Source organism: Callithrix jacchus, chromosome 12 (genome assembly GCF_049354715.1).
Source record: "Callithrix jacchus isolate 240 chromosome 12, calJac240_pri, whole genome shotgun sequence".
Classification (NCBI taxonomy): Eukaryota; Metazoa; Chordata; class Mammalia; order Primates; family Cebidae; genus Callithrix; species Callithrix jacchus.
Genome location: NC_133513.1, coordinates 107,218,658 through 107,246,490, shown reverse-complemented (window position 1 = coordinate 107,246,490; position 27,833 = coordinate 107,218,658). Strand labels below are relative to the sequence as shown.

General features: G+C 49.4%; 2 protein-coding genes across 14 annotated transcripts in view; one reads left to right on the top strand and one right to left on the bottom strand.

The window, feature by feature from the left end:
• Positions 1-10,751, top strand: part of AFAP1L2 (actin filament associated protein 1 like 2) — a 114,841-nt gene extending 104,090 nt beyond the window's left edge. For 4 of the 12 annotated variants that reach the window (XM_035269164.3, XM_035269159.3, XM_035269162.3 and 1 more), the window contains 8 exons: positions 2,668-2,813; positions 3,602-3,713; positions 4,363-4,608; positions 4,693-4,858; positions 5,724-5,879; positions 8,244-8,437; positions 8,557-8,679; positions 9,522-10,751. In XM_035269164.3, the coding sequence (XP_035125055.2) occupies positions 2,668-2,813; positions 3,602-3,713; positions 4,363-4,608; positions 4,693-4,858; positions 5,724-5,879; positions 8,244-8,437; positions 8,557-8,679; positions 9,522-9,548 (1,170 nt within the window). In that variant the 3' untranslated portion in view covers positions 9,549-10,751. Of the gene's footprint in view, positions 1-2,667; positions 2,814-3,601; positions 3,714-4,362; positions 4,609-4,689; positions 4,859-5,723; positions 5,880-8,243; positions 8,438-8,556; positions 8,841-9,521 lie in introns of those variants that run through there. The other 8 variants (XM_017963177.4, XM_035269158.3, XM_035269161.3 and 5 more) reach the window with 4 other exon arrangements.
• Positions 10,752-14,037: 3,286 nt separating this feature from the next.
• Positions 14,038-27,833, bottom strand: part of VWA2 (von Willebrand factor A domain containing 2) — a 48,288-nt gene continuing 34,492 nt past the window's right edge. For both annotated transcript variants that reach the window (XM_009010314.5, XM_009010312.5), the window contains exons 7-14: positions 27,033-27,166; positions 26,225-26,357; positions 22,468-22,523; positions 20,258-20,365; positions 18,691-19,263; positions 15,881-16,432; positions 15,128-15,253; positions 14,038-14,328 (exon numbers count right to left, since the gene is read on the bottom strand). In XM_009010314.5, the coding sequence (XP_009008562.3) occupies positions 14,231-14,328; positions 15,128-15,253; positions 15,881-16,432; positions 18,691-19,263; positions 20,258-20,365; positions 22,468-22,523; positions 26,225-26,357; positions 27,033-27,166 (1,780 nt within the window). In that variant the 3' untranslated portion in view covers positions 14,038-14,230. The remainder of the gene's footprint in view (positions 14,329-15,127; positions 15,254-15,880; positions 16,433-18,690; positions 19,264-20,257; positions 20,366-22,467; positions 22,524-26,224; positions 26,358-27,032; positions 27,167-27,833) is intronic.

Here is a 27,833-nt window from a genome sequence, read left to right as displayed (position 1 = left end):
GATTGTTTGCATTTTTTAAAATTTCCATTCCTTTTCTGACCTCAGGGTAGTTGTGTTATGTGAGTGGGACCATGAGCTACTTCCTGCACTGAGGGCAGAAGTATTTATAACTCTCTGAGCTGCTGTGAATTCAAAGTGGGTGCTGTTTTGTTTGGGTGTCACCAGTTGGGAGAGCCTCAAGGCCCAGTACATAAAAACCACAGTTTCAGCTTATCTGGGGGAAAAAATCGCTTTGTGATACAATTACATTCCTCTCTTTGATGTGATGTTACATTTACAAAAATAAGAAGTGACATAATGCCTCGCGGGCGGCGGCAGGTAGAGACCGAGTCCCTTCCACTCCTGGAAGTGCACACTTGCCCATGAATGCCCCATTCACTTAGTCTTTGACGAGGAGGTCCCCATTCAAACTTTGCTCCGATCCTGCCCTCTGGTGGCTGAAAGACCCACATCGCAATTGCTTCCCAGAGCCCAGTTTATAGTTTATATTCATTCATCCATTCATCCCTTCCCCATCAGTAAACATCTCCTCAGCACAGGAACATGGTGAACAAGAGCAACAGGGCTCCCTGTCCTTGTGGCACTTACATCCTAGTTTAGGAGTGCGATGTTACTCAGCAAATCACCCAACTGGCCCTGCGTGGTGGCTCACACCTGTAATCCCAGCACTTTAGGTGGCCGAGGTGGGCAGATTACCTGAGGTTAGGAGTTCGAGACCAGCCTGACCAACATGGAGAAACCCAGTCTTTACTAAAAATACAAAATTAGCTGGGTGTGGTGGCACATGCCTGTAATCCCAGCTACTCAGGAGACTAAGGCAGGAGAATCACTTGAACCCAGGAGACAGAGGTTACAGTGAGCTGAGATCACGCCACTGCGCTCCAGCCTGGGCAACAAGAGCAAAACTGTATCCCCCCCCCCCCAAAAAAAAAATCACCCAAGCACTGAGCTACAATGGCTGGAAAGAATTGGGGAGGGTGATATGGATATGTACTGGGGGCTGGGTGACTGGCTGGAGGGGAGGGACAGGGCTTGATCCTAGGAGCAGTGGAGCCCTGACGGCTGTCAGGGGAGGGTGGCAAGCTCAGATTGCAGTTTTAAGATGCTTCCTCCAGCTACTGGGGTGGGAGTGGATGGAAGGGGAACAAGAAAGGGACCTGTTAAGAAGCTGTCACAGCTGCCCAGGACAGAGACGCTGGCAGCCTGGACTAAGGGATGCCTGTGAAAAGCTGTATTTAGAATTCAACTGAAACTAAGCAGGGGCTTGTGTGTGATGGTTCACACATGTAATCCCAGCACTTGGTGAAGCCGAGATGGGCAGATCACCTGAGGTCAGGAGTTTGAGACTAGCCTGGCCAACATGGGAAAACCCTGTCTCTACTAAAAATATAAAAATTAGCTGGGTGTGGTGGTGGTCACCTGTAATCCCAGCTACTTGTAATCCCAGAGGCCGAGACAGGAGAATTGCTTGAACCCAGGAGACAGAGGCTGCAGTGAGCTGAGATTGCACCACTGCACTCCATCCTGGGCGACAGAGCAAGATTCTGTCTAAAAAAATAAATAACTGGGAAAAGGAAACCAACTAAATGTCAAATTCTGCTCATCATGACCTCTTTGATGGGAGAATGTAGCAGCAAACATTCTCCCTAGTGCTGGAGCTATGGGTTATACCAAAGGGGGCTGATTTTCCTCATGTAGCTTTTATAAAATGTGCGGTTTTTATCTCATAAAGATAAGAAACCATGTTGACATTTAATATAGGTACCCAATGTATAAATTTGATTAGAATGCATTGTCCCCTGGGAAAAAATTACCAAATTCACTGGGATTTAGATCATGATTTAGTAGCTGAGCTGGTGTAAGGCTTTTAAGATGTCCTGACTTTACTGAAGCCATGAACAAAAGCCATTCTTAGGGATCCAGGCAGTCTTGTTGTGTATGAGATTAGCGTGATAAGATGACATGCATTGTTCCTAAGATACAAGTGTCAGAAGACAATTTTTAATCATTTAAAAAACTATTCGCAGGTGGTCACTTTAACAATTTTTAATAGTAATCACCTGGTGATAACAGTTTTCACCTCCTGGAGACACAATGTATATAAATCTCATATAGCCCTTGGAACAAAAGTCCACAGCATTACTGAGGTGGCATCAAGATGTCACTGACAGGGGCCAGGCACGGTGGCTCACACCTATAATCCCAGCACTTTGGGAGGCCAAGGTGGGCGGATCCTAAGGTCAGGAGTTAGAGACCAGCCTGGCTAATATGGTGAAACCCTGTCTCTACTAAAAATATAAAAATTAGCCGGGCATGGTGGTGTATGCTTGCAGTCATAGCTACTCTGGAGGCTGAAGCAGGAGAATTGCTTGAACCTAAGAGGTAGAGGTTGCAGTGAGCTGAGATCACACTACTGCACTCCAGCCTGGGTGACAGAGTGAGACTCCGTCTCAAAAAAAAAAAAAAGTCACTGACAGGAAATGTCATTTGGGGCCACTGGGGGGTGGGATATGCCGGTGATCAGGAGGAGGATGGCCCCAGGCTGTCACGGGCTTTCGTGGGTGGGTTTGGGGATAGGGGTACGGGCATGGCCTAGTGGGGAGGGGCTGGCACTAGGCAGCACAGCACAGCCCAGCCCTGCTCATGTCTCTCTCGGCCTCGTTCCAGGCCAAGTCTTCCCAGGAAATGGGCCACTGGCTGGGTCTCCTGCTCTCTGAATCAGGCTCCAAGACAGACCCAGAAGAGTTCACCTACGACTATGTTGATGCCGACAGGGTTTCCTGTATTGTGAGTGCGGCCAAAAACTCTCTCTTGTGAGTAATCTGGGCCCTTCCTCTGTACACTCTCCTATTCCTGGTCATGCTGTAGGCCCTGGGTCAGCTGGAGCCAGGGGTAGCAGAGAGCACAGGGTTCCACCCTGCTCTGCCCACAGCAGGAAGATGCAAAGCCCAGGAGCAGCCCTCAGGAGGCCCAGCCCAGAGCCAGGAGCTGAGCTGAGAGCCAGAAGCTGAGCCAGGCTTGGGCCCCCGGGGCAGTGTTGGCATCCTTGGCTGCAGTTAGACTCTCCAGCTCCTCCAGGCAGTGCTGTCACCTTTCCTGACCACCTCGTCCTCCTCACAGTGAATCCCTCACTGGGTCGCTAGCACACCCTGGAAAAAAGCAGGTCGGGGGCAGTGCTTCTGTTTTTAGATGAGCAAACTGGGGCTGAGGGAGAGGTGTTCTCCGGTCAGGATAGTGGGGCCAGTCTGGCCTGCACTGTTATGAAGATGAAATAAGAAGGGGTTTTCGTTGTGGTTGCTGGAAGATCATCCTAGAAGGGAGGAACTGGGGAGAAGATGGCAAAGGGATCCTAGGAGGAGGGGCATGGCAGGGGAAGGCCTTCTTTCTGGGAGGAAAATCTGGAACCAAGAATTCCAGAAAGAAGACGCTGGGAAAAGAGGGAGACAGTGCCCTCAGATCCATGGAGGTGGGTGTCAGCTCCAGATCTCTTGTGCAGCCACCGCTTTCACGGCAGCCACTCATCACTGGGGATCCTTGGGGCCTGGTGCTTTTGCCACCCTGCTCCAGATGCTTCACCCACACCACCTTGCCCTGTTTCTAGACTGATGCAGAGAAAGTTCTCAGAGCCCAATACTTACATCGATGGCCTGCCTAGCCAGGACCGCCAGGAGGAGCTGTATGATGATGTGGAACTGTCGGAGCTCACAGCTGTGGTAAGGAACCGGCCAGGCAGCGACCTGGGGCTCTCCAGACTTCCTCCTGCAAACCTCAACACCTGGGTGCCAGAGATCATTAGAGTGTCCCTGAGACCAGCGAGTTCTGAGTCATCTACCAGGCCATTAGTGCAGACACCTGAGTGTAGCAGGGCTCTCTTACATGTGAGGCTGTGCAGTTTGCTTGGCTTGGGGACTTTTCTAGATGAAACACCATAGACCGCTCTGGTCAGGGCTGGGGTGTGGTGGTGGAATTGGGAGTGGAGGCACCAGTAGGCTTCCAGGTCCAAATCGATCGTTGAGGTGTGATGATCACACAGATGGCAGCTTGCACGTGCTGGGCACTGACCCCTGTGCTGAGGACTTCCTGCAGATGATCTTCAATCCTAACCACCTTATGGGAAGGTGCTGCTATTTTCCTCCTTACAGATGAGGAACTTACAAGGTTTAGGGAAGTGAAGTGCTGTGTCTGGATCTTCCACCTTGAATAGCACATCCAGGACTCAACCAGTGGCCCCCACAGGAGGCAGGGAGATCTCTGGGAATATCGTGAGATGGGCGCAGGAGCTGTGAGGCAGGGCTAGTGCCCCCTCCACAGCTAGGGAGCGGAGGTAATGGTTCATGACCCCAACTTTTCTCTCTCCTGTAGGTGGAGCCTACCGAGGAAGCCATCCCTGCTGCGGACGAACCAAGTAAGAGAGAATCTGACCGAGTGTACCTGGACCTCACACCTGTCAAGTCCTTCCTGCATGGCCCCAGCAGTGCGCAGGCCCAGGCTTCTTCCCCGACCTTGTCCCGCCTGGACAATGCGACTGAGGCCCTCCCTGCAGAACCAGACTCAGGTCCCACCCCAGATGAGCCCTGCATTAAGTGTCCAGAGAACCTGGAGGAGCAGGTACAGACCCTCCCCTGAAGGTGAGCTGGACCACATCCCCAGCCCCATCAGCCGCTGAGTCATGTCTGCTTTCTCCCAAAGCAGCTGGAGAGTTTGGAGCCTGAGGAGCCTTCCCTGAGAATGCCCACCGTCAAAATCCAGACTGAACAGCAAAGAATCTCCTTCCCACCAAGCTGTCCCGACACCCTGGTGGTCACCCCACCTGGTGCCAGCCCGCCTGTGAAGGACAGGTTGCGTGTGACCAGTGCAGGTATTTGTGCTTGGGGAAGTTACCCGGTTCCATTGGTATTAGTCAGGGTTCTCTAGAGACACAGAACTAACAAGATAGATGTATATATGAAGGAGAGTTTATTAAGGAGAACTGACTCACACGATCACAAGGTAAAGTCCCATGATAGTAGGCCTTCTGCAGGTTGAAGAGCAAGGAAGCCAGTGGATCAGTCCAAGTCCCCAAACCTTAGAAGTAGGGAAGCTGACAGTGTAGCCTTCAGTCTGTGAGGAACTTATAAGGTTCAGGGAAGTGAACCACTGTTTCTGGATCTCTGGGTGCCCGAAAGCCCCTGGCAAACCACTGTAAGTCCAAGAGCCCAAAAGCTGGAGAATTTGGAGCCTGATGTTCAAGGGCGGGAAGCATCCAGCATGGGAGAATGATGAAGGCTGGGAAAGACTCAGTGAGTCAAGGTCTTCCACGTTCTTCTGCCTGCTTTATTCTATCCATGCTGGCAGCTGATGAAGTGGTGCCCACCTAGACTTAGGGTGGGTCTGCCCCTCCCAGTCCACTGACTCAAATGTTAATCTTCTTTGGCAGCACCCTCACAGACACACCCAGCAACAACACTGCATCCTTCAATCCAATCAAGTTGATACTCAGTATTAACCATCACACCATCCTTTTCAGGTTCGGAAACAGGTTCAGAGAGGTAGAGGGACCTGTCCAGGGTCACACAGCAACTAAGATGTGGGCCCAGGTTCCTTTCCTGTCCCTGCTAGGCTGGCCTGGCATCCAGCTCTACTCCTGTACCAAAGCCCCAGGTTCTGTGTGAGCCTGAGTAGACTGGGGACAGCCTTCGTGGTCTAGCTGGGCTGACCTGGGGCTTCCCTCTCTGGGTCTGCAGAGATCAAGCTTGGCAAGAATCGGACAGAAGCTGAGGTGAAGCGGTACACGGAGGAGAAGGAGAGGCTTGAAAAGAAGAAGGAGGAAATCCGAGGGCACCTGGCTCAGCTCCGGAAAGAGAAACGGGAGCTGAAGGAGACCCTATTGAAATGCACAGGTAAGAGGCCTTCCAGTAGGGAGGACCCTCAGCTCAGAGGCCCGTGTAGGCTTGCACTTTTTGGGGGAAGATCTGGCTGTCACCTGGTGGCCCTGGCCCCTTCCACCCTGGGCCTAGGTGGGTGCTCCCTGCATGTCCTCTCTCCTTCAATCCTGTCTGAAAGGTCATTCTCCTGCACAGAGAGAGAACACCTCTGACCGAACATCAACAGACCAGCAGGTCGTCATAAAAGCTAGTTAAAGGAGGAAGTTTTGTAGGATTATGCTTAGGCTTTGAGTATTTTATTGTCATTTAAATGCATATTCCTTGGCCCATCTTCTGAGGACCTGGCACTGCAGACGTTCTGAGCTCTGCTCAGCTGACTGGAGTCTTGTGTCCTCCTCCATGCATTAACTACACTGTTAATGCATCAGCCTTCATTTCTGGCTTTCATTTATTTAAAGTGAACAAAACCTTAAGACACTTGCCAAGAAGTCCTTCTACATTATCTTCCAAACCACATTATCATTTGACAGCTATTTGCTGGCAATCTGCCTCTTTAAAATTTTTTAAATTAAAAGAAAGTCAAAATCGAAATGGGGTCTTGCCATGTTGCCCAGGCTAGTCTAGAGCTCCTGAGCTCAAGGGATCCACCTGCCTTGGCCTCCTAAAGTGCTAGGATTACAGGGGCGAGCCACCATGCCCGGCTGCAACCTGCCTCTTCTAGAACCTTTTTGACTTAGTTTTCATGGAGTAACTGTGTTTATTTAAACTGTAGAGTTGCATGAACAAGCACAAGCAGTAGCGCAGGTCTGGGACAAACTCAGCTGGCTGACGAGGGAAGGTCTTGAGGGTGCGAAGTCACCCACTGGCTTTTCTTCAATTACAGCTTGATTGAGAGATAATTTACATATCATGCAATCGACCCACTTAAAGTGTGCAAATCGGTGGTTTTTAGTGTAGTCATGAAGTTATACAACCATCGCCACACACAGTTTCAGAAGCCTGTACCCATTCGCAGCCGCTCTGTTTCCCCTACTCTCCTATCCCTAGACAGCCACCAACCTGCCTTCTCTCTCTAAACGTGCAGCTCTGGTTTTGAGGGTTCAGCAGTGTTGGGTATTGCCAGTGCACAGAGGTATGGGGCAGTAGCCGGGCTTCCTTACCACCCAGCTGAGACTAGAGGGTGGGACCTGAGCTGATGAATGTGGCCAGGGGTTCCTCTAAGACAATTCTCTGAAAGCCCCAAGAAATCACTGAGCTGGGGCTGTGAGGAGGGCACCAGGGATTCGCACCCCTTCGTCTCCTTTGTGGATATTGTAGGTGGAAGGAGAGAGAGAATCTTCATTGTAAGTCACTCACCTGGCAAATAAGCCCTGTTGGTCCTGGGTTAATAAACCACAGATCATCAAAAAGTGATTCTCAAAGCATTGATACCTCTAAATCTGAACTGTATTATTATTTTTTTTTGAGGCAGCGTCTTGCTCTGTTGCCCAGGCTGCAGTGCAGTGGTGTGGTCTTAGCTCACTACAGCTTCTGCCTCCTGGGTTCTAGTGATTCTCCTGCCTCAGTCTCCAAGTAGCTGGGTTTACAGGCGTGTACCACCACGCACACCTAATTTTTGTACTTTTAGTACAGATGGGGTTTCTCCATGTTGGACAGGTTGGTCTCGAACTCCTGGCCTCCAGTGATCTGCCCACCTCGGCCTCCCAAAGTGCCGGGATTACAGCCATGGGCCACTGCACCCAGCCTGAACTGTATTTTTTTAAACTCCATTCCTCAAAACATCATTGGCATACTTTTTCTTTCCTTCTGTCTTTAGAGATGGTCCTTCAATGGCATCTGTGAATTTTTCTTAAACAGCGGCCCTGTGCTCAGGATGCTATGTGGTACATATGTGAAACCCTCCTTTCCTCTAGCAGTGAGCTCCTAGGATACAGGCTGCCACACCATGGAATGATGCCTATGGCATCAATCCAAGAGGCCCAGGGTTAAGAGGAGGAGCCAGGGCTGAGGACTCCTGCTCTGTTAGGCCTAGGGAAGCCAGAGGATTGAAGGAACTCGGTGGGGCAGGTCAAGCCACCCAGCCCTCCTCCATAGGCCATGAATAAAGCCCCTCACCTTTTTGGGTTGCTGTCAAAACAACCCTGAGTCTCTGAGAAGCTACAAAAAGGGACCAGGCCTCAGATTCTTACCCTTTAGTGAAGCCAGAGCTCTCCTCCCCCCAAGCCTGCCAGCCTTTGCAGAATGCTAGTGTAGGCCTCCAGGCTCCTCCCTGTGGTTCTTCTCAGGTGGGAGTGGCAGGGTGTGTAGATCCTGCCTCCACCCAGCAGTTGGCCTGAGCTGAAATGCTATTCTCTGAGGTCTGCATAATTCTCTCTCCAGACAAAGAAGTCCTGGCCAGCCTGGAGCAGAAGCTGAAGGAAATTGACGAGGAGTGCCGAGAGGAGGAGAGTAGGCGCGTGGACCTGGAACTCAGCATCATGGAGGTAAAGGACAACCTGAAGAAGGCTGAAGCGGGACCTGTGACGCTAGGCACCACCGTGGACACCACCCACCTGGAGAACATCAGCCCCCGCGTGAGTGCCAGAGTCATGGCTCCTGGCCTGCTTGCAGGGCTCTCTGGACATGGGTTGGGGCAGGTGGGTTACATGTCCCTCCCCTTGACTGAGTCCTTGCTCTCCTCCTGTAACCACAGCCCAAAGCTGTCACACCCACCTCTGCCCCAGACTGTACCCCAGTCAACTCTGCAACCACGCTCAAGAACAGGCCTCTCTCGGTCATGGTCACAGGCAAAGGCATGGTCCTCCAGAAAGCCAAGGTAAGCAGCCACTCTCAGCCTCCCTTGGGGCCAGAATTGTCACTAAGGTAGGGCCCATCTTCTGACCCAGGTGGTGCTTTGTGGCTTTGGCACCTGCTCTGAACCAGGGCTCAGCGCTCACCAGGGAGGGATAGTGGCTCTGGAATGCCATCCCTTTGGCTCAGTCTCTGGCACTGACCAACCAGAAAGGTGCCTGCACTCAGTTCAAGTGTCCTTGCCCTCCACACAGTTAGGGATAGATTGCAGGGGGACAGCTGCAGCTCAGGGACAGAGTGTGACTGAGTTTTCAAATCAAAAAGTCAGTGACCCCACAGGACTTCTACCATTAAAACTAAAACAGACTCAAATAGGTGGTATGAATTGCCCACCCAACTAGTGGCAAAGTTCACAGCAAGTTGTAAATGAGGAATGCATGCTATGATGGGGTTTCTTCCTGAGGGCTAGACAAAAAGTGTCATTTACTCATTTGTACATTAAAGAACATGCCTAGGGCTGCCTTTGCTTTTGGCAGACTCTGCTCCTATCCTGCTTACCTGCTAGAGATATTTGGAGGCACCAACAACAGTGGCTAATAAATCCATGCAAGCCTCTGAGCCTCCACTTTCTTGCTGCTGTGGCAGACATCACTTACAGCACTCTTTATTGTGCCACAGTCTCAAAATTTCTGAATAGGTGTGCTAAGCAGTGATGAACACACAAGGTTTGAAAAGTATTTGTCATCTCTATGACTTTTCTATGCTTTAAATAGTTTTTGTCACATTTTTTTCTATGTATGTCAAGGTTGCTACAGTGAATAACTTTCTTTTTTGTGGGTGGGTGCTGGTATTTGAATGGTACCCTAGGAATGGGAGAAGAAAGGAGCAAGTTAGAAAACAGCTTCAACTACAGACTCTCATGTCAATATGGACCTTGGTGACAATCCTGCTTTGTTAAAGCAAAAACTCTGTGAAAAGGTGAGTCTGTTTAGAAGAAAAAGCAAAGACTGAAGTACTGTGAATGGAGAGCTTCAGCTAAGAGGAGGCTCTGTCCCTTTTCAGAGCCAAAGGAAATAATACAACAAAAAAAGATGCTTCTTTGGAGACCTAAGTCTATTGGACGTAAACAAGACATTGTATTTCGGGATGCTCTGTGTTTCTGTTTTGAAGTTTTCATCAATTGCTTTATCAAGATCTTAAAATAGTGAAAACCTTCTCATGTTTAGACTTTGGTGGAAGATGAATCAAGGAAGCAGGGCCCTCTTTTACGGGTCATGTGGCTTTGGTGAGTGAGAAGACCATCATCTCTTATCTAATACTTAGCAGCTGGGGATTAAACCATCTTTGCCTTCACTTCTTTCCAGTATTACCAGGCCCAACTTAGTCTTCAGTGATTTTAAACAGTGTTGATATCATCTATAAAACCATCTATGACATGAGTTTTCAGAAACAGTAATGGGGAAAATATTTGGGACCAAGCTGAAGCACTGATCCCAGTAAATTAAAGCCTTCTTTCCAGTCCAAGGCAGACCTGAATCAACTGTCTTCAAATAAAATTTTAAGTGATGCTGTATTACATAGGAAAAAATGTTTAAAATCTTCTCATTTAGAACAGTGAAGTGTCTTTTGAGATTAAACTGACTCTTTACTATAGGGGGAAAAAAATTACCCTGTGTTTACAGATTCGTTCCTGTGGTTAGGCCATTTTTAAGGAAAGAGTTGTTTAATATAATGCTCTCTTAGTCCCTGATTTTAAGTTCTGTTTAATGTCCATTCCCCTTCCAAGAACAAAGTGGTGATTTCTGATTAGGGTAGTCTCCCTCTTAAAATTGGCAGTGCTGTTCCTTGTGTTCCCCCCATCTTTTCCTCTGATGGCATTTTTTTTTTTTAAACACAGGTTGAAACATTTCATCTATCTCTGCCTCATTTCTGAGGGTTGTATATGAGAGTTCTCTAACACTGATTCCTGAGAACTAAAGGTCTTTTTTTATTCTTATTTTCTTTCTAATACCAGGGCATTTACTTCCTCTGTCAAACATTTGGTAACCTTTTACCAAGTGGTGAGTTAGATTTTTTAAAAATAAAATGTTCATTGTATTTGAGGTTTTCCTTGTATTTCATGAAATGACTTGGGACAGGGCCTGGGGGGCTCTCAAGGAAGGAAATGTTTTGGTTATTTACACACCTAGCCAGAGACTCAGCCTTCTTGAATCAAAGAACATAGATAAGGCAGGAAGCAAATTTTAGTTATACAGTTAACAATGTACCAAAGACACAGGAAACATCTGCAGAAATTGATCACATATAAGTGAATGAAAAATCAGTAGGCCCAGAAGTTGAAATATACTCTTAAAGAATTCTTGGGAAAAAAGAAACAACGTACCAATACTGGGAAAGTTGCCCAAGTAGTAATTAAGGAAGTTTATAGCATAAATCTGTTTATTTTAAAAACGACAAAACCAAAATCTGGTTCGTTAAAAATGCTAATACAATAAAGAGACAACCTAAGGCAATATAAAATAGAACTGAAATGGAGGCCTTACATATAGACACAAGATTTTTCAAATTATATGTATTTTCTACTGCAAAGTTAGTATAGCTCTGATACCAAAAATTTGAAACAAAATGTAAAAGAAAACCACTCTCATTGTTGGACACAGATTAAAAGAATCTGAAATAAAATGTTGGCAAATGAAATTCAGCAGGGTTTATAGAATGATGTGTAATAGTCTATCTAAAAAAACAAGGGTGGTTCAATGATTGAAAATACAGAAATGGGTAATCCATCACATTAACAGATTAAATGTAAAAAAAAAATACATTATCTTGAAGGAAGAGGAAAAAGTATACCATAAATCTCAGCACATAAAAGACACTCTTAGTTCATCTAGGAATATACTAATACTGGAAGTACATACCAATACTGGGAAGGTTGCCCAAGTAGTAATTAAGGAAACTGATCAAGTAACCCATAGAAAACAATTATAATGATGAAAAAGTCAAGAACCAGATACGGATGCCTGTGACTACTGCTATTTGTGAAACATTATTCTGGAAGTCCTAGACAATGCAAAATGACAAAGAGGTGGTATGCCACTGTAAAGGGAAGAAACAGAACTAGCGTGGAAATATTTCTCTTTAGAAAAGCAAGGGTCGATTATCAGAACTAGGGTGTTCAGCAAGATGACTGGAATCAGGATCATTCAGAGGAAATAAGGAAATTTAAGGCCTATATGCAATGTTTTAATTCTTGCAAAGAAAGTATTTCTATCTTGTATAATTAAAGGTAAAAATAAAAATTAAAGCTAATTCCTATTAAGTGAAAGAAAAAGGCTTGACTAATTAGGCCATCGGCTAGCACTCCCGTCTGCTACTATGGGGACACTGACAAAAGCTGAACTATTCAGTGGCACCCTCACTACAAAAAAGGGAAAAAATAATGTTTCAAAGGCTGGGACCCCCATCTCCTACAAAGAAACAGCAGAGGCCTTTACTGTGTAAGTCCAGAGCCCACAGTTAGCTGTTTAAATCCAAATAATTCAATCAGGGCACCCAAATACCAGCCCTGAACAAGACAAAAAGCCTACATTATAACATGGTTAAACTGTTATTAAAGACTGTGAATTCATATAATTTCTATTACATCACAGATCAGCATCTGCCAGGGTCCACATGATCCTGACCTGGATGTCGCCTTCTGTGAAGGGCAGCATAATAACAAAATTATCAATGAAAGTATCCCTTGAGCACAGATGGCTGTTAACTCAGTGTCTGCTCCACCAGACTTTTTAATATTTCAAATCCTAGTGATACTGCTTCAAGCACTTTTCTTGCACCAGAAATCCTAAAGTCCTTAAAGCCAAAGTACCCTTGAATGTTTGTATGTAAAACATTATGTTAAAATATTTATCTTTCGAACAAAAACAGGCTGGGCATGGTGGCTCACAGCCGCAGTCCCAGCACTTTGGGAGGCCAAAGCAGGGGGATCACCTGAAGATAAGAGTTTGAGACCAGCCTGGCCAACATGGTGAAACCCTGTCTCTACTAAAAATACAAAAATTAGCCAGGTGTGGTGGTATGTGCCTGTAATCCCAGCTACTCAAGAGGCTAAGGCAGGAGAATTGCTTGAACGTGGGAGGCAGAGGTTGCAGTGAGCCAAGATTGCACTCCAGCCTGGGCAATAAGAGCGAAACTCCATCTCAAAAAAAAAAGACAATGACAAAGTCTCAAGTTACGTCAGAGCTCTAGAAAGATTTCTACTGAAAATCCAACTCTAAACAACACAACCAAGGAGAAGAAGTAATTCCTAAATACTGCAAGGGAAAGTATCTAGTTTGCTAGAGAATATTCCAAATAAGCCTCTTTGCCACATAGGTACAAATATTCCTGTTTAATAAATAACCGACATTTCTTGAAATATTCCTTTAAAAACTGTGTAGTAAAGCAAAGCAAAACTAAACTAAAACCTAGACAGCATAAGATCAATGCTTGAAAAAGCAAAAATCTCTGTAAATTTCTTTATATTTTTAAGAATCTTTTCTTTGCCCCACTAAAAGGAGAATAAGGAAAGAATTCCATAAACATGCCAGAATTAACCCCTTGTAAGTAACTTTTTTTTTTTTTTTTTTTTTGAGACGGTTTCATTCTTGTTACCCAAGCTGGTGTGCAGTGGTATGAGCTCAGCTCACTGCAACCTCTGCCTCCCGGGTTCAAGCCATTTTCCTGCCTCAGCCTCCTGCGTAGCTGGGATTACAGGGACCCGCCACCACACCTGGTTAATTTTTGTATTTTTAGTAGAGACAAGGTTTCACCATGTTGGCCAGGCTGGTGCTGAACCCCTGACCTCAGGTGACCCACTCACCTCAGCCTCCCAAAGTGCTGGGATTACAGGTGTGAGCCACAGCCTCCAGCCATAAACTTTTAAAAGGAAGGCCCTTCAAGTGGACACTGCTCACTACTCAGACCAGTTTCACGTGGCCCCTCCAGACCTCGGCCAGTTGCACACTCAGCTTCTCCCCCCTCAGCAAGCAAGCTGGCTAACTGGTCACATTTCAGTCTGGAATCTTTTCAAGTCTCTCCCACACACAAAATGGAGTCACCAAAAGTCACAGATGCCACTCAAGCCCCCTTTCAGACTCAATGCAAATGCATCCAGAATGTCTTGGGGAGGCGGAAAAGCTGCCGCTTTCCATTTTGAAAGGCCATGGCCTTTGAGGTCCAAAAGTAAAGGCCCCTGCTGGGCATTACTGTGTCAACAGCATTCTGGCTAACACTGATTGTGGGCAAAGGAACGTCAGACAGGCCACCAAATTTAAGTCTCCAGGACCCCTTGATTATGAAAGGAAAGGTGGCAGATGACATAGCGTCAACAAGGCACAAGCAGTTACACAAAGTCGGTCTTTACTTACACATCGAAAGGTTTCAACAACGTCCTCAACCAGTGGCATCAGCTGCTTTCTTGTCCCTAAGCAGCATGGCTGCAGTCGGAACATCCTCCTACCCTGGTGAGAATAGCAGTTCTGGACACAGCAGGAAGGACCCCAACGGGACAGATGTTCTAGAGGGCAGGCACCATTTCAGTGCCCAGGCCTTCTCTGTAGTTGCTGGGAGGGGTACAGCTGCTGCCCTCCTGCGCGGGAGCCATGTGCCTCTGGGGCATCTCCTCTCAATAACCCTGGGGAAGGAAGTGAACTCTGAGGACAGGAGTGTCTGCATCCCCTTCTTGGCCCACCAAGCAGCCCCTGCCCTTATTCCACAACCCACCTCGCCCACAGCAGAAGATGCCAGATCAGAGACCCCATCTGATTGTCCTCTACACCCTCCCTCTGGCCCTAGGAAGCCAACCTCTGCTGGTAGCCAAAAACCCAAGGCTCTGACTAGACTCATCTGATTTCTGGTTGTTCTAACTTCAAACTCAGGAACAGGAGCCATAAGTGGGCCCCTAATACCTCCCAACAATCACTCCCTAGGTCCTAACCTGTTAACTCTTAACTGTCACTTGCTATTCTTTCTCTCAAACCTCCAGCGCCGCCTCCTCTTCCTCACTCTCAGCTGTTCCTCCCATTTTACTGAGCAAATAGAAAACACGCCAAAAGAGTTTCCAGCAGCTCCCACCACCGAATTTACCCACCCCTGCCTCCCTGCTAGTTATCATTACTTTATCCAGGGTGCTTAGCACTGTCTAACACACCACGTGTCGTATGACAATTAATTTGCTGTTGTTTGTCTCCACATTAGAATGGAAGCTCCATGAGGGCAGAGGTGGTATTCATTTGTTTACCGCTGTGTTCTCGCACTTTAACGCCTGGGATGCAGGAGGTACTCACTAAATGTTTCGTGGGTAAATAAATGACTGAATAATTCCTTCCACTGGATCAATGTTTTAGAACCTGCCTTCTGCTGAGTTTGTGGGACTTGGCAGGACTCACAATACCATCCCTGGCTCACACATACAGAGCAAGAGCTCCACTCACGGTTCTCGCAGTGGGGGCCCTCCCAGCCATCCCAGCACTCGCAGCGGTAGCTTCCATTCTGCAGGACGCAGCTGCCCTCGTTCATGCACGGGTTGGGTTTGCAGAGGTTGACTGGCCGCTTGGCTTCTACAATGGAGAACACACCCGCCAGGCCAGGCATGGGTTAGACCCAAAGACCCCCACCCTAAGCCCAGTAGCGGTGCAAGGCTACTAGAGTCACGTCTTCCTTTGCCCTGGTAGCTCATGGTTGGTACTGCATACTACTTGGGTAGGTAAGACCCAGCTCTCCTACAGACTCATGGAGATTCCATTGCTCAGATGTGCCATACACATGGCAGACGTTCAAGAAGGTGAAGAGGAATTCACTGGCAAAAGGAAGCCTTGGATTCAGGCTGGCCTGGCCATTTGCTCTGGGCTCTGTCACTGCCCAAGTCGGTGTCAACGTGGGATCTTTAGACCCTTACGGAGCTTGTGGGTAACCTAAAAATGTGTTCTGTTTCACGGGAATGCATACATTCTCAAGTTTGGGAGGGAGTTATCTGTTACATTTTCTGCACCTTAAATGTGAAATGGGGACAGTTATGCCTACTGGAGGATTTGATGCAAGCATGGGATTTAGCACAGAACCTGGCACTTGGGAAGCAAGTGCTCAGTAGCTGGGAAGAGCTGCCATCCTTGTAATGATGTATGTGAAGGCTCAGGCTGAGGGCCTGCCATGGAGACAGCCATGAGGGTGTGGATTCCCTGACTCACCTCCACACAGCCACTCAACGAGCATGTCCTGATGGTACCGCAGGTCGGTGTAAGCTGCCACGTGGATCAGGGAGTCCCAAGGACCAGCAAGCCTCTGCAGACCCTCGCTTAGGACAGGCCCCACGCCCACGACCAAGACAGAGATGCCATTGTTCCTCAGTTTCTGGGCAGGGACAGCTGCATCCTCTGCGCCTCTCCCACCTGTGAGCACCACCACAGCTTTGGGGACACCAGGCCGGGCGCCCCTCTGGACAGTCATCACCTTGTCATAGATGTGCAGCAAGGCGGTGCCGGCCGAGCCCACCCCACCCAGGTAGGGGGCCTGGCTAATGGCACGCAGCACCGCAGCCCGGGTGGGTTTGGTGTCCAGCCCGAAGGCAGTCTGCACCTGGCTGCCATACACCACCAGGCCAACCTGTGTCACATCAGGGTTCACCTCAAACTCGAGAGCACAGCTTCTCACAAAGCTCTGCATCTGAGCAAAGTTCTCGGGCCCTACTGAGGCGGAAGTGTCCAACATGAAGACGAGGTCCAGAGCTCGTGTCTTGCAGCCTGCGGGAGCAAGCAGAGGGGCTTTAGCAGTAGATCTGCCAGCCAGAGCCCCGACATGGGACCCAAAGACTGCCGGGTTGGGTGGGGCCCCGGTCAGCCAGAGTGCTCTGTTCAGTGCAGAATCCACCCTCCATGCCTGCTTTTAGCCTCAGAACAGTCCTTTCCTAGTATATTAGCAGAAAGATGAGTGCCCAGCCAGACCACCTTTCCTAGCCTCTCTGGCAGTGAGGGTGGCCATGTGTCTAAGTTCTATCGGATGGGATGTGATCAATTTCAAACTTCCACCTCAAAGTGGAAGCCAAAAGATGACCAAGCTCTGCTGGCCTGGACCACTCACCTCTGAACTGTGTAAGTTCCTGTCTTATGTAACCCATGGGGTTTGGGGGCAGCCCTTTGTGACAGCATCTTCACCTGTGCCTTCATACATCCCCAGTATGCAGGGCACTAATCAGATAAAATGGGCCTATGCCTGCTGTCGATAGGCTGACAGTCTAGGGGAACAGACATGAAATGCATATAGAATTACAAATGATGTCAGCAGCGTGGAGGGAAAAGCAGGGGACTCCGAGAGAGACCAGTAGGGTAACATAACAAGACTGGGAAAAGAGATCAGAGCTTCTCTGGGGAAGTGACATTTCAGCTAAGAACTGAAAGGCAAGTAAGTATGAGCCAGAAGGCCTCTCCCATGCAGGGGATGCAGAGAGGCCAGTGAGGACGAGGCCACAGGGAGGTCTCAGAAGCCAGGGGAAGGAATTTGGGTTTTATTCCAAGTGCAAAGGGGAACCACTGGAAATTCTAAGTATGGAGTCAGCGGATCTGATGCTTTATTTTAAAAATATTCAGATTTTAAAACCACTCCCACACCAGGAAAGGCTGAGAAACTATCACAGCTACGGGGAAGGCGGGCTAAATACATGTGTTGTGGAGTCCAGGATGGGATTCTGGTACAGAGAAATGACATTAGGTAAAAACTAAACAAATATGAGTAAAACATGGATCACTAAATAATGATCCATATTGATTTGTTAATGGTAATAATGTACCATACGAATGCAAGGTGTTAAAGGGAGGGGAAACTGGGTGGGGGATGTAGAGAACTCTCCACTATTGTCAATTTCTTTCCCTATAAATCTACAATTATTATTAAAAAACAAAAAAAAAAGCAGAACCAAAGCACTTAGACCAGCCTTGAGGGGCAGGGTGGGAGTGGGCAGCCAATTCATCCTTCTCCCTTACAGGACAGAAAGCCTCCTGCCTTGGGGACAGTGGTGGCATCCATAGCTTCCCATGCCCACCTAGCAAGCAGAGAACTCCAGGAGCCCTATAAAGGATGTATTTCACTCATGCCTGTAATCCCTGCACTTTGGAAGGCTGAAGTGGGAGTACTGCTTGAGCCCAGGAGTTCAAGACCAGTATGGGAAACACAGCAAGACCATATCTCTATAAAGAATAAAACAATTAGCTGGGCATGGTGTTGTGCACCTGTAGTCCTGCTATTCAGGAGGCTGAGGTGGAAGGATCACATGAGCCCAGGAACTGGAGGCTGCAGGGAGCTATGATCATGCCACTGCATTCCAGCCTGGGTAACACAGCGAGACCCTGTCTCAGAAGAAAAAAAAGTACATGTCTCAGCTACTACATCTCTGGGCATGGGCCAGGCCTCCATGCGGGGACAGTGTTCTCTAGAGTGCCTTCCAATAGGGGTCATAAAAAAATCAACTTCATGGCTTGCAAAACAGAATAGAAAAATGTCAGAATGCATCCCAGGTAGACAGGATACGTCTCCTCTCAGGAAGCGTTTGTTTCAGTTTTGTATGGCTATAGCAGTGTGTATGCATGTGTGTGCACCTGTGTGCGCACACACAAACGTGCATGTGTGCACCAGGAATGCACTTCCTTCGTTCCCATCAAAGGAGCCAGGACGCTGCTGCTCTGGAGCCTGCTTAGTAGATTCAGAGCTCTTTGTAACAACAATAAAATCATGATTAATAATGCTAATAGCAACACCTAGGGTTTGCTGAGTGCTTGCTCTGTACCAAGCATGTACACTGCTTATCTTATTTAATCCTCGCTGAAGGCCTCTCAGGAGGTACTACTATTAGTCCCATTTTATTGACAGGTAAACTGAGAAATTGTTATGTAACTGGTACCTGAAAGAGTGGGGCTGTGGTTTCCGCCCCTAGCACAGGTGCTGGCAGAGAATGATGGTTAGGTGGTGGCCAAGACCTAACCGGCCTACTGACCAACTAGGACCTTACCTGGCCGCGGCTGGCTGCACAGCTTCCCCTGCAGCTCAGGGATTTGGTTGAGCAGGTCCTGAGGATCTGAGTAGACCATCACGTGCTTCAAGCTGCCCGTGATCTCCTCTAGCTCTGCCCGCATGGCCTCACTGCCCACGCCCAGCAGAAGCAGCCCTCGCGCCCTTACGTGATGAGCTGGGCCGGCCACCTCATCCTCAGCGCGTGACTCAGTGAGCAGAACCACCACTCTACGTGGTCGATCCTGGCCTGTCCTGGTGACACTCCCGAAGCCACGCTCTGCCGCCTGCCGCAAGGCACTGCCAGTCAGTGTGGGGCCACCACGGAAGGGGATGCCATCAAGGCTCCTGACCAAATCAGGCATATCCTGGTACTCTCCCACAGGCACCGCCACCAGCAGCTCCCTGCTGTACGTGGCCACACCCACTCGGGCCCGAGAGTCGTCGCTCAGCACGGCCTGTACAAACTGTTTCACGAAGGCTTTGGTCCGCAGGAAGCCGTCCAGAGTAGTGCCTGCAGAGCTGTCCAGCAGGAAAAGGAGGTCGATCCTGCATTCCAGGCTCAGCTTCAGGGCTGCGGGGATCACAGCAATGCCCACTGTCAAGCCGTGGCCATACGGCATGTGATCTGTCCAACCCGAGATGCCTAAGCACCATGCGGGGCAGGAGGAACTCCCTCCCAGGAGGAGATGGGGCAGAGAAACTGTGGCCACCCGGAGTTAAGTGACTGGTGGCTCATCTCAGAGTTAGCGACAAGGCCAGACATGGCGCTCTCCCTCCTGGCACTCACTAAGGGTTTCCATCTGACCACTTTTTAAAAAGAAAAATGCCGTCTATGTTATTTTTTCCATTATGGGTAGTCCTGTGTGTGTGCTGAGAAATCTTTGTCGACCTCAAGATCATGATGATATGCGCCTGTGTTTGCTTCTAGAGGCTTCACTGCTTTGCCTTCTGCATGGAGGTCTAGAGCCATGCTAGAATGGACCTCTGGTAGAGTTGTGACGTACAGGGTCACGATTAATGGTTTTCATATAGATCTTCAACTAACTCAGTATCACGTTTTTAAGTGTTATTATTCAGCAAGCCCTTATATGCGCCGAGCATAGTACTAAGCATTTTGCATAATCTCACTTAAAACTCTCAACCACCCAATGAGGTAAAAGCCTACTATCATCTTCATTTCCTATCTCTAAAATCAAAAGGAATTGGAGCTCCTTGCTCTGCTTTTGTAGCATAGAGAAGAAAACACTCTCCCCAGAACTGGGAGCCAGAGTTGGGCAGACTCCTGTCTTTAGCTGGGCTGGGCAGTGCTCAAACTTCAAGCAATGGCCATTCTGCATCTATAAGCTGGGAGCCGCTGTCTCATCCAGAGCTCAGGCACCCGAATTACCTACTCACGGAGCACTGAGAGGCTGCGCCACGTGAACTGCAGACCAGGGTTGCACTGGAAAGCAGATGGTTTGAGGGCCAGTTTCTACCCAGCAGCTGGAAGGGTGGGCAGTGAGAAGGGGAGCCTGTCCTTTCCCTGCCGCCCAGGGGTCAGTCTTGCGGGGCCGGGGCATACGTACCACAGTTAGCCTCCCCTCGGAAGGCCAGAGGGCAGAGGCACTGGTACCTGTCCAGTCCTTCTGGAACACACGTGCCTCCATTCTGGCAGGGCTGTGAGTCACAGGGACCTATCAGAGAGATGCCCATTAACTACTAAACACGGCAGCACACAGGAGCAGAGAGGGCTGGCCAGAGGTGGGGGTGCAATTGGCTGCCTGCTCTAGCGGGGACCAGCCCCTTCCGTCCCCCAGGGTCCATGAGGAAACGTGCAGCAGAGAGGGAAAAGCACTACCAAGTTCATAAAGGAGGGGCTGGGCACAGCTGGTAAAGGACGCTCTGTAGCAGGCTTGGGAAGGCTCTGTGGGATGAACTACTATCAGACTGGAGCCTGGCGAGGAGGAAGCTCTGGGTAGCATCAAGTGTGAGTATCTCAAGACTCAAGGAAAGCTGTGGTGCCAAAGGGGACCTGTCTTCTAAGTTCTATACAGGGTTCTTAATGGCCTTTGCATCTGGCAGAGGAAAGCACACAAGCCTTCTGATCCTGCAGCCGGGCTGCTCGGCACTGAACATGGCCTCTTCCACTTCCTTGGGCACCTTAATTAACCTCTCCCAGCTGCATATCCTTACTTAAAAAGGACTGATGGGACCTGAACTCATTCATGGGGTTGGTGTGAGGATTAAATAAAATTAATCCACAGGAAGTCTCAGCACAAAACACACACTCCCCAACAGGTAATGACGGTATTGACTTTTGGATGTGAGGCGCAAATTATGAGCAAGGCCTCTTCAAAGCTGAAAGTTTACATGGGAAACCACAGCCTGTGTCAAAATCGGGCCCATTCTGAAGTGTCTGATCTGTGATTCCCTGTGGTTCCTGCCTGAGCATCTCATCGCTTTCCTTATCAATTATTACAAAATGTAACTGAAACCATGGGACCTCCTTCCCAGGGTGACAGAAAACAGGGTCTTCATGTGTTCATGTATTCCAAGGGCTGGATAAGCCACTGAACATGGTCACATTTGAGACTGGCATTTTCTTGTCCTTTTTGCTGAAAAATATTGATCTGTTCCTTGAGGGCCACATCATTGTAATTAAAATACAGACTTTTCAAAGGCAGAGAAGATTGAGGTTGAGTCTGGGCACCTCACTGGGCCTCCTGTCCTATCAGCCAGAAGACCGTGGAAATAACTAGGGGCTCACTGACATCGGAAACATTGGCTTTTAACTGAGCATCTACTCCGTGCCAGGGACTGTGCTAAGCACGATACATGCATGGTCTCATTTCATTGTCACAACCTTATGAGGTAGGAACTGTAAAAACCCTATTTGACAGATGAGGAAGCTGAAGCTCAACGAACAGAAGTCACGTGCCCCAGGTCAGATCATTGGTATGAGGGAGAGCTGAAACTGAAAGCTGTTTCACTCTAGTTTCCAAACCATAAGTGCTTGAACCCTAATTTCTGAGCAGAAATAGCCCCACTCTCAGATCCTCCTACGCTTCAGAGGCTGTGATGTAAACCTTGAGGACATGCTGAAGGGATTACCTAATCCCCAATAGGGACGCTCGCTCCCTGCCTGTGTGTCTAACTGCCAGCATTGCTTTTGGGAGGCAGGCTACTTATTGGGAGCAGCAAATCCACCCCAGGACTGACATATACACATTCAAGTGCAATTTCTAGCTCCCAGGTCAGTGGGGGCACACTGGGGAACCAGGCTGAGTGATGCATAACGGCATCAATGATTCCTCATGTTAATTTGGGATTTTTCAGCTGAGGGAGTATTTCCATGGGCAATATCTACTGAATCTTCACCAGGACCTCATGCACGATGCCTCCTTTCATATGGAGGAGGGAAATGAGCTTCCAGACATGGGGAAAACATCACCCATTTTACAGAGGAGATCACTCAGGTTATCTCGCCCTCACTTTGGTGCTGGCTTTGAGGATGTCTGCAAAGCTGGTGCTCAGTGCCTGCCTTTCTCTGCCTCTCACCAATGCACAAAACACTGGTTCAGGGGCATAATCCCAAAGCTGCCACTCCATTCTTAATGAGAAAACACCAACGAGTGAGTGGAGATGACATTCTTCTCTGCCTCCCAAGGGCCCCATCCCTCTGCCATGGAGCCAGCTGCAACTCCACCCTCTGTCCCAGGAGTGTAAAAGTCCCTTTACAAAGCAGCCTGGGCCCAGGGCCCTGAAAGAACTGGTAAATCCAAGAGGTGGACTGTACCTGGGCAGGTGGTCCTGTAGCAGGTGGTGGGCTGGGTTCGGAACACTCTCTTCCAGCTACAATCCAAGTAAACAGAATGATAGACATATCAGAGGTGTAAAGGGAGGGCAGAAAATGGAAGATTATTTACAAACCAAAAGCCGATAGAAGATCCCAATGTAGAAAAGAGTTAAGAAAGACTTCCCTATTTTCTTTCTTGATTCTACCCTAACTTTTCTCTGCACACAGAGTAGGGAACATTTCAAACTGTCCAGTGACAATTAAAAAAAAAAATAGGCCAGGCATAGTGGCTCATACCTGTAATCCCACCACTTTGAGAGGCTGAAACGGGGATCACCTGAGGTCAGGAGTTCAAGACTAGTCAGGCCATCATGGTGAAACCCTGTCTCTACTAAAAATACAAAAATTAGGTGGGTATGATGACATGTGCCTGTAATCTCAGCTACTCAGGAGGCTGAGGCAGGAGAATCACTTGAACCTGGGAGGCAGAAGTTGCAGTGAGCCGAGATTGCACTACAGAGCCTGGGTGACAAAGTGCGACTCTATCTCAAAAAAAGAAAAGGTAATATAAGTTGGCTGACACATTTGAAGTTAGAGACATCCACATGCAAAACTCCTAACTGTGGCAACAGCTTTTTACTACAAGTTACTTTCTGAGGCTCACAACACAGTAGGGAGAGAAATATTGGGAACTGGGTAACTGGATATTGGCTGTGACCCCAGGCATGTTACTTTCCTTCTCTGGTCTTCAGTTCCCTCTTTGTATAGCAATTCTATCTATAGAATTGCTGCAGTTTTCAACTGTATTCCTTAAAGCTTCAAAGGGGAGAGAAGAGGACTGAGGGAACAAGGCTCCAGGCCTCCTGGGGGGCCCAAGCCCCGCCCCTTCTTCCCAGGTGTGCTGCCTGTATCTGGTCTGTACAACAAGTGTCCACATGAGGCTCTGCAGTTCGAGACTTGCAAGCCACTGGACTCAAAGACTTCTCAGGTGTGCTGGAGACTAACATTTGTGATAACACAGCAGCCATGATTCCTGGGGTGCCTTCCACTTGCAGGTGTTCCAGGAACCACAACGACTGGAAGAGATGGTTCTCTCCATGTTCCAGATAGGGAAATGGGTTCCAAGGGCTGACTTAGGTCTCCTGAGGTCACACAGTAACTGGAACACCGCAGAGCTGGGCCCCAACCCTGCCATCTGACTCCAAAGCCCACCACTCTGCCCTCTGGACCTCACTTGTGCCTCTCCAGAGTCTCTGGGGCCATGTGCCCTGCTGCCACAGGGGCAGTTCCTCATCAGGAACTCTGGGTTGGCAGCAGCTCCTGGGATGGCCTCACCTGAGGAGACTCTTGGGCCTTGACAAAAAAGTTCCCTCGAGTTTTCCAAATAAGGTTTCTCCCAACAAGATCCCACCCTGGGCTGCCCACCCCAGAGGCAGTCCAACCAGGTGCCCCTCTAGGGCAGGGTCTTCCCTGGGGTAAAATGGAATAAAAGCCAAGTCAACTAAGAGCTCATGGTGTTGCTTAAATAAAGGTTGCCAAGGCTGGGCGTGGTGGCTCACGCCTGTTATCCCAGCACTATGAAAGGCTGAGGCAGGAGGATGGCTTGAGCTCAGGAATTTAAGACCAGCCTGGGCAACCTAGTGAGACTCCACATCTACAAAAACAAATTCAAAAATTATTCGGCCATGGCGGTGCGTGTCTGTAGTCCCGACTACTTAGGAGGCTGAAGTGGGAGGATCACTTGAGTCAGGAAGTTTGAGGCTGCACTGAGCCATGATCACTCCACTGTGCTCCATCCTGGTGACAGAGCAAGATTTTGTCTCAAAATAAATAAATAAATAAATAACACTAAAAAGAAAAACAAAGGTTGCCAAAGTGCCAGCTCATTCAAGAGAAACTGTTTTCCCTTCCATATCCACTCTTAGTGACTTCATAAAGCCACAAGTCCTAGCCCAGAAAGCTCCCTGGAGCTGAGTCCCCAACTCAGGCCTGCTCTGGAAATTGGCATTTATGGAGCTGACACTATCAACAGAGCTCTGCAGGGACCCACACATAGCTTGCCCCCACCTCCCTCAGGTCTGGACACAAATGCCACATTCTCTGCACAGCCCTCCCTGGCCACTCTATTTCAAACTGTGACCTTGCCCCAACCACTGGCCTACCCCTCCACATCCCCATCTTGCTGTCATTTTCCTCCACAGCATCTGCCACCACTCAACAGGTTATGTTCTGTATTCATTTTGGAATGGCTGCCTCTCATCACTGGAGCATCACTCGTGAGGGCAGATGTGTTTCTGAGATGCTGGTGCTGATTCCCCCAGGACCAGGGTGAGCGCTGGGAGCACAGGAGGCCCTCAGTATGTCTTTCCGGAGTGAGGAAATGGATGAAGAGCTCCCAAATGCTTCCTTCTAGGAGCCTGCAATGTTATTGCATCTACCTATTAAATCACTGCTAGCTCTCAACAACCCTGTAGGGCAGATGCAATGATTACCACCCGTTTCAAATGCAGAAACAGGCAGTGGTAAGTTCAAATGCAGAAACAGGCAGTGGTAAGTTCACAGCTCCCTAGTGGTGCTGCTGGGATTAGAAATCCAGCAGCCTGACAGCACAGTCTGAACACAAGGCCCACGTAGTCTGCACTGCAGCCACCAGCCTCTCCCAGCTGCTCTAGGGTCTGAGTGCCTTGCACACTGCCATGGTTCCAAATCTTGCAAAACTGCTCAAGTTGCCCTTTCTCCGTGACATCCCAGAGAGGACAGACTCTGCCCCAGCACCTAGGATGCCTCAGGGTGGCCGCTGGTCTCCTTTTCCAATGCCCTGCTCTAGACCACAATTCCCTGGGGGCAGCAACTGTGCTATCTCCTTATCACATATTGCCTGGCTCAGAAGGGGCACTTAGAATGTGGCCACCAAGGAATGAATAAACTCCTTTCACTTGAGAGCTTGGGTGCTGAGGAGAGCCTGTGGTGCCCCAGCGTGGCAAGAGGCCCCCTCTCCTCCAACCCTCATATAGGGGGCTAGCCTTTCCCAGAGAAACAGTCTTTGGATTTTCCATCGGTTCAGCACGGCCCTGAGGCTTCTCAGCCAATCCACTTCACTGCTGTGCACTGTGCTGTGAGCTCATCACCGGGAGAGAGCCAAGGGGCAAAGATGTAGCTGCCCCAGCCCCCTGGAAAGGGAGAGTGGCAGGATCACTGGTCTCCGGACAGAGGTGCTGATTGGTGGGGTAGTCTAGATGAAGTGCCCAGGGACAGTGCCGGGGGTGTTGGGAGGGATAGGCTGGTGGCCGGGTAGCAGGTGCTCTTGGGCGCCTGCGCTCCAATCCCAAAGAACCCAGCATCCCACAGCCTCCCTGACTGGAATTCATCTGAGGATCTCGATCCTCTTGCCTCCCTCAGCCCCTCTAATGTGGAAACTGGTGTCAGAGGAACCAAATTACTAAATCAGTAACACAAGTGCAGACCACTGCCCTTCAGGGCAGCTCTTGGCTCGCTCACCAGCCTTGCAGAATGCCTATGACCTTGTCACCGGCGCTCGCCCTGGGTGCCTGGGCTGTGTGTTAAGGCTCCCAGTGAGTAACTGTGCCTCTCCCTGTTTTCCCACACTATGTCCCTGGCTCCCTCCCCGGTCTCCTCTTCAATCCTGTCATGATCACCATGGCAGAGCCCCAAAGTGCTATCCTCCCGCAGCTTGTGAGTGCTCAGGGTCAGGGGCCTCCATCTCTACCCAAGCCAAGCCCAGACCTTGCAGACAAACCTGTAGAAGGGACAGAGTGTAGCCAGCACTGCCCGGGTCCACCGCGATCCTCTCCAGCACGGGGCATTGCCAGCGAACTCCCGGACCGTCTCCAACGTCCTGTGCTCACAGGGGTGAGCCTCGACCCTGCACTCTGTGTTCACAACACACATCCACACCAATGGAGGAGACAGGGTTCCACCTCTCCCTGTCACGCATACTGCCAGCAGCTGTTCCCGCTCCTTGGAGGTTCCACCACACCTCCGACCTGGCCACCTTCTGCTTTCTCAGGTCAGAGCATACCTCCGGGTGAGGGTCCCTGCTCTTCCTGCTCAGGGGGGAATCCCGTTCTGAGCATCTCCTCTGCTGGGCCCCACCCCACACAGCTTTTACACAATGCGCACGCACGTACATCCCACATTAATATCCTCACTATGGCTCCTGGGTGGACCCTGACAAGGACAACTAGAAAGCAGGCATCTCGCCTCAAGCACAAAGCCTCCTTGTGTTCCTCTGTGCAGACCAAGGCAGGGGGAGGAGACTTGGCTCTATCTCCTGAGCAGGGGACAGGAAACTTACTAAATGTGGATCTCAAGCCCCGGGCCCCTCTCCCTCCACAAAGATAAGCTCAGGGCTCCCAGCTGGAAAACTCATAGGGCTTTCCTGGGAGAAAAGGGAGACAGCAGGGCGTCCAGGGTGGAGGCCGCTGGTCCGTTTCTCTTGCCTGCTCTCCCTCCCTGTGAGGCTCCTGGGTCCCGACCTCTTGCCTCGGGGAACCCTCTCTGACCCCACATAGCCCTTCTACTCCCTCCAGGCTGGAAGGTCTTACCTGGCATGGCACTGGTGCAGATGGCAGAGCTACTGAGGGTGCTGAAGAGGCCGTTGCTGGCGTCCTCCACCTGTTCAGCCAACAGCACATGCTGCTCTCTCGGCTCGCTGGCCAGCATGTGAAGCTCCTCCCACCTGTGCCAAGGGGTTGTGACAGCTTGTGGCCATGTACCCACCCTCTTCCTGCCTGCTCATCTCCTAGGCCGTGGGCTCCTTGTGGATGGCAGTACAGATTTAGTGTCTGGTTTTATGAGACCCATAGCTGGTGAGGAAAACAGTTAACCAGAAAGAAAATGAAAGAACGTGGTTCTAGGTGAGCAAGCAAAGCACAAGCAAGCATATCTGGAAACAGATAAAAACAGGGAAGAATGATAAACAGTGGACAGAAGAACTCAAAGGCCAGCAACATGAGGCCATCTAGAGGAAGCAGCCAGCACCTTCGATAACCAAAGGGCAGCACTGTTTGCGCCAGCAGGAAAATGATGTGCAGATGGTGACCCTATGAGGTGAAGAAAGGATTAAGTGATGTTGAGACACCTCATTTTAAAAAGACGCGCAGGCAGGTCAGGCACAGTGGTTCATGCCTGTAATCCCAGCACTTTGGGAGGCCGAGGTGGGAGGATCACTTACGATCAGGAGTTCAAGACCATCCTGGCCAACATGGTGAAACCCCATCCCTACTAAAAGCATGAAAATTAGCTGGGAGTGGTGGTGCGTGCCTGTAATCCCAGCTAATCAGAAGGCTAGGATAAGAGAATTGCTTGAACCCGGGAGATGGAGGTTGCAGTGAGCTGAGATCATG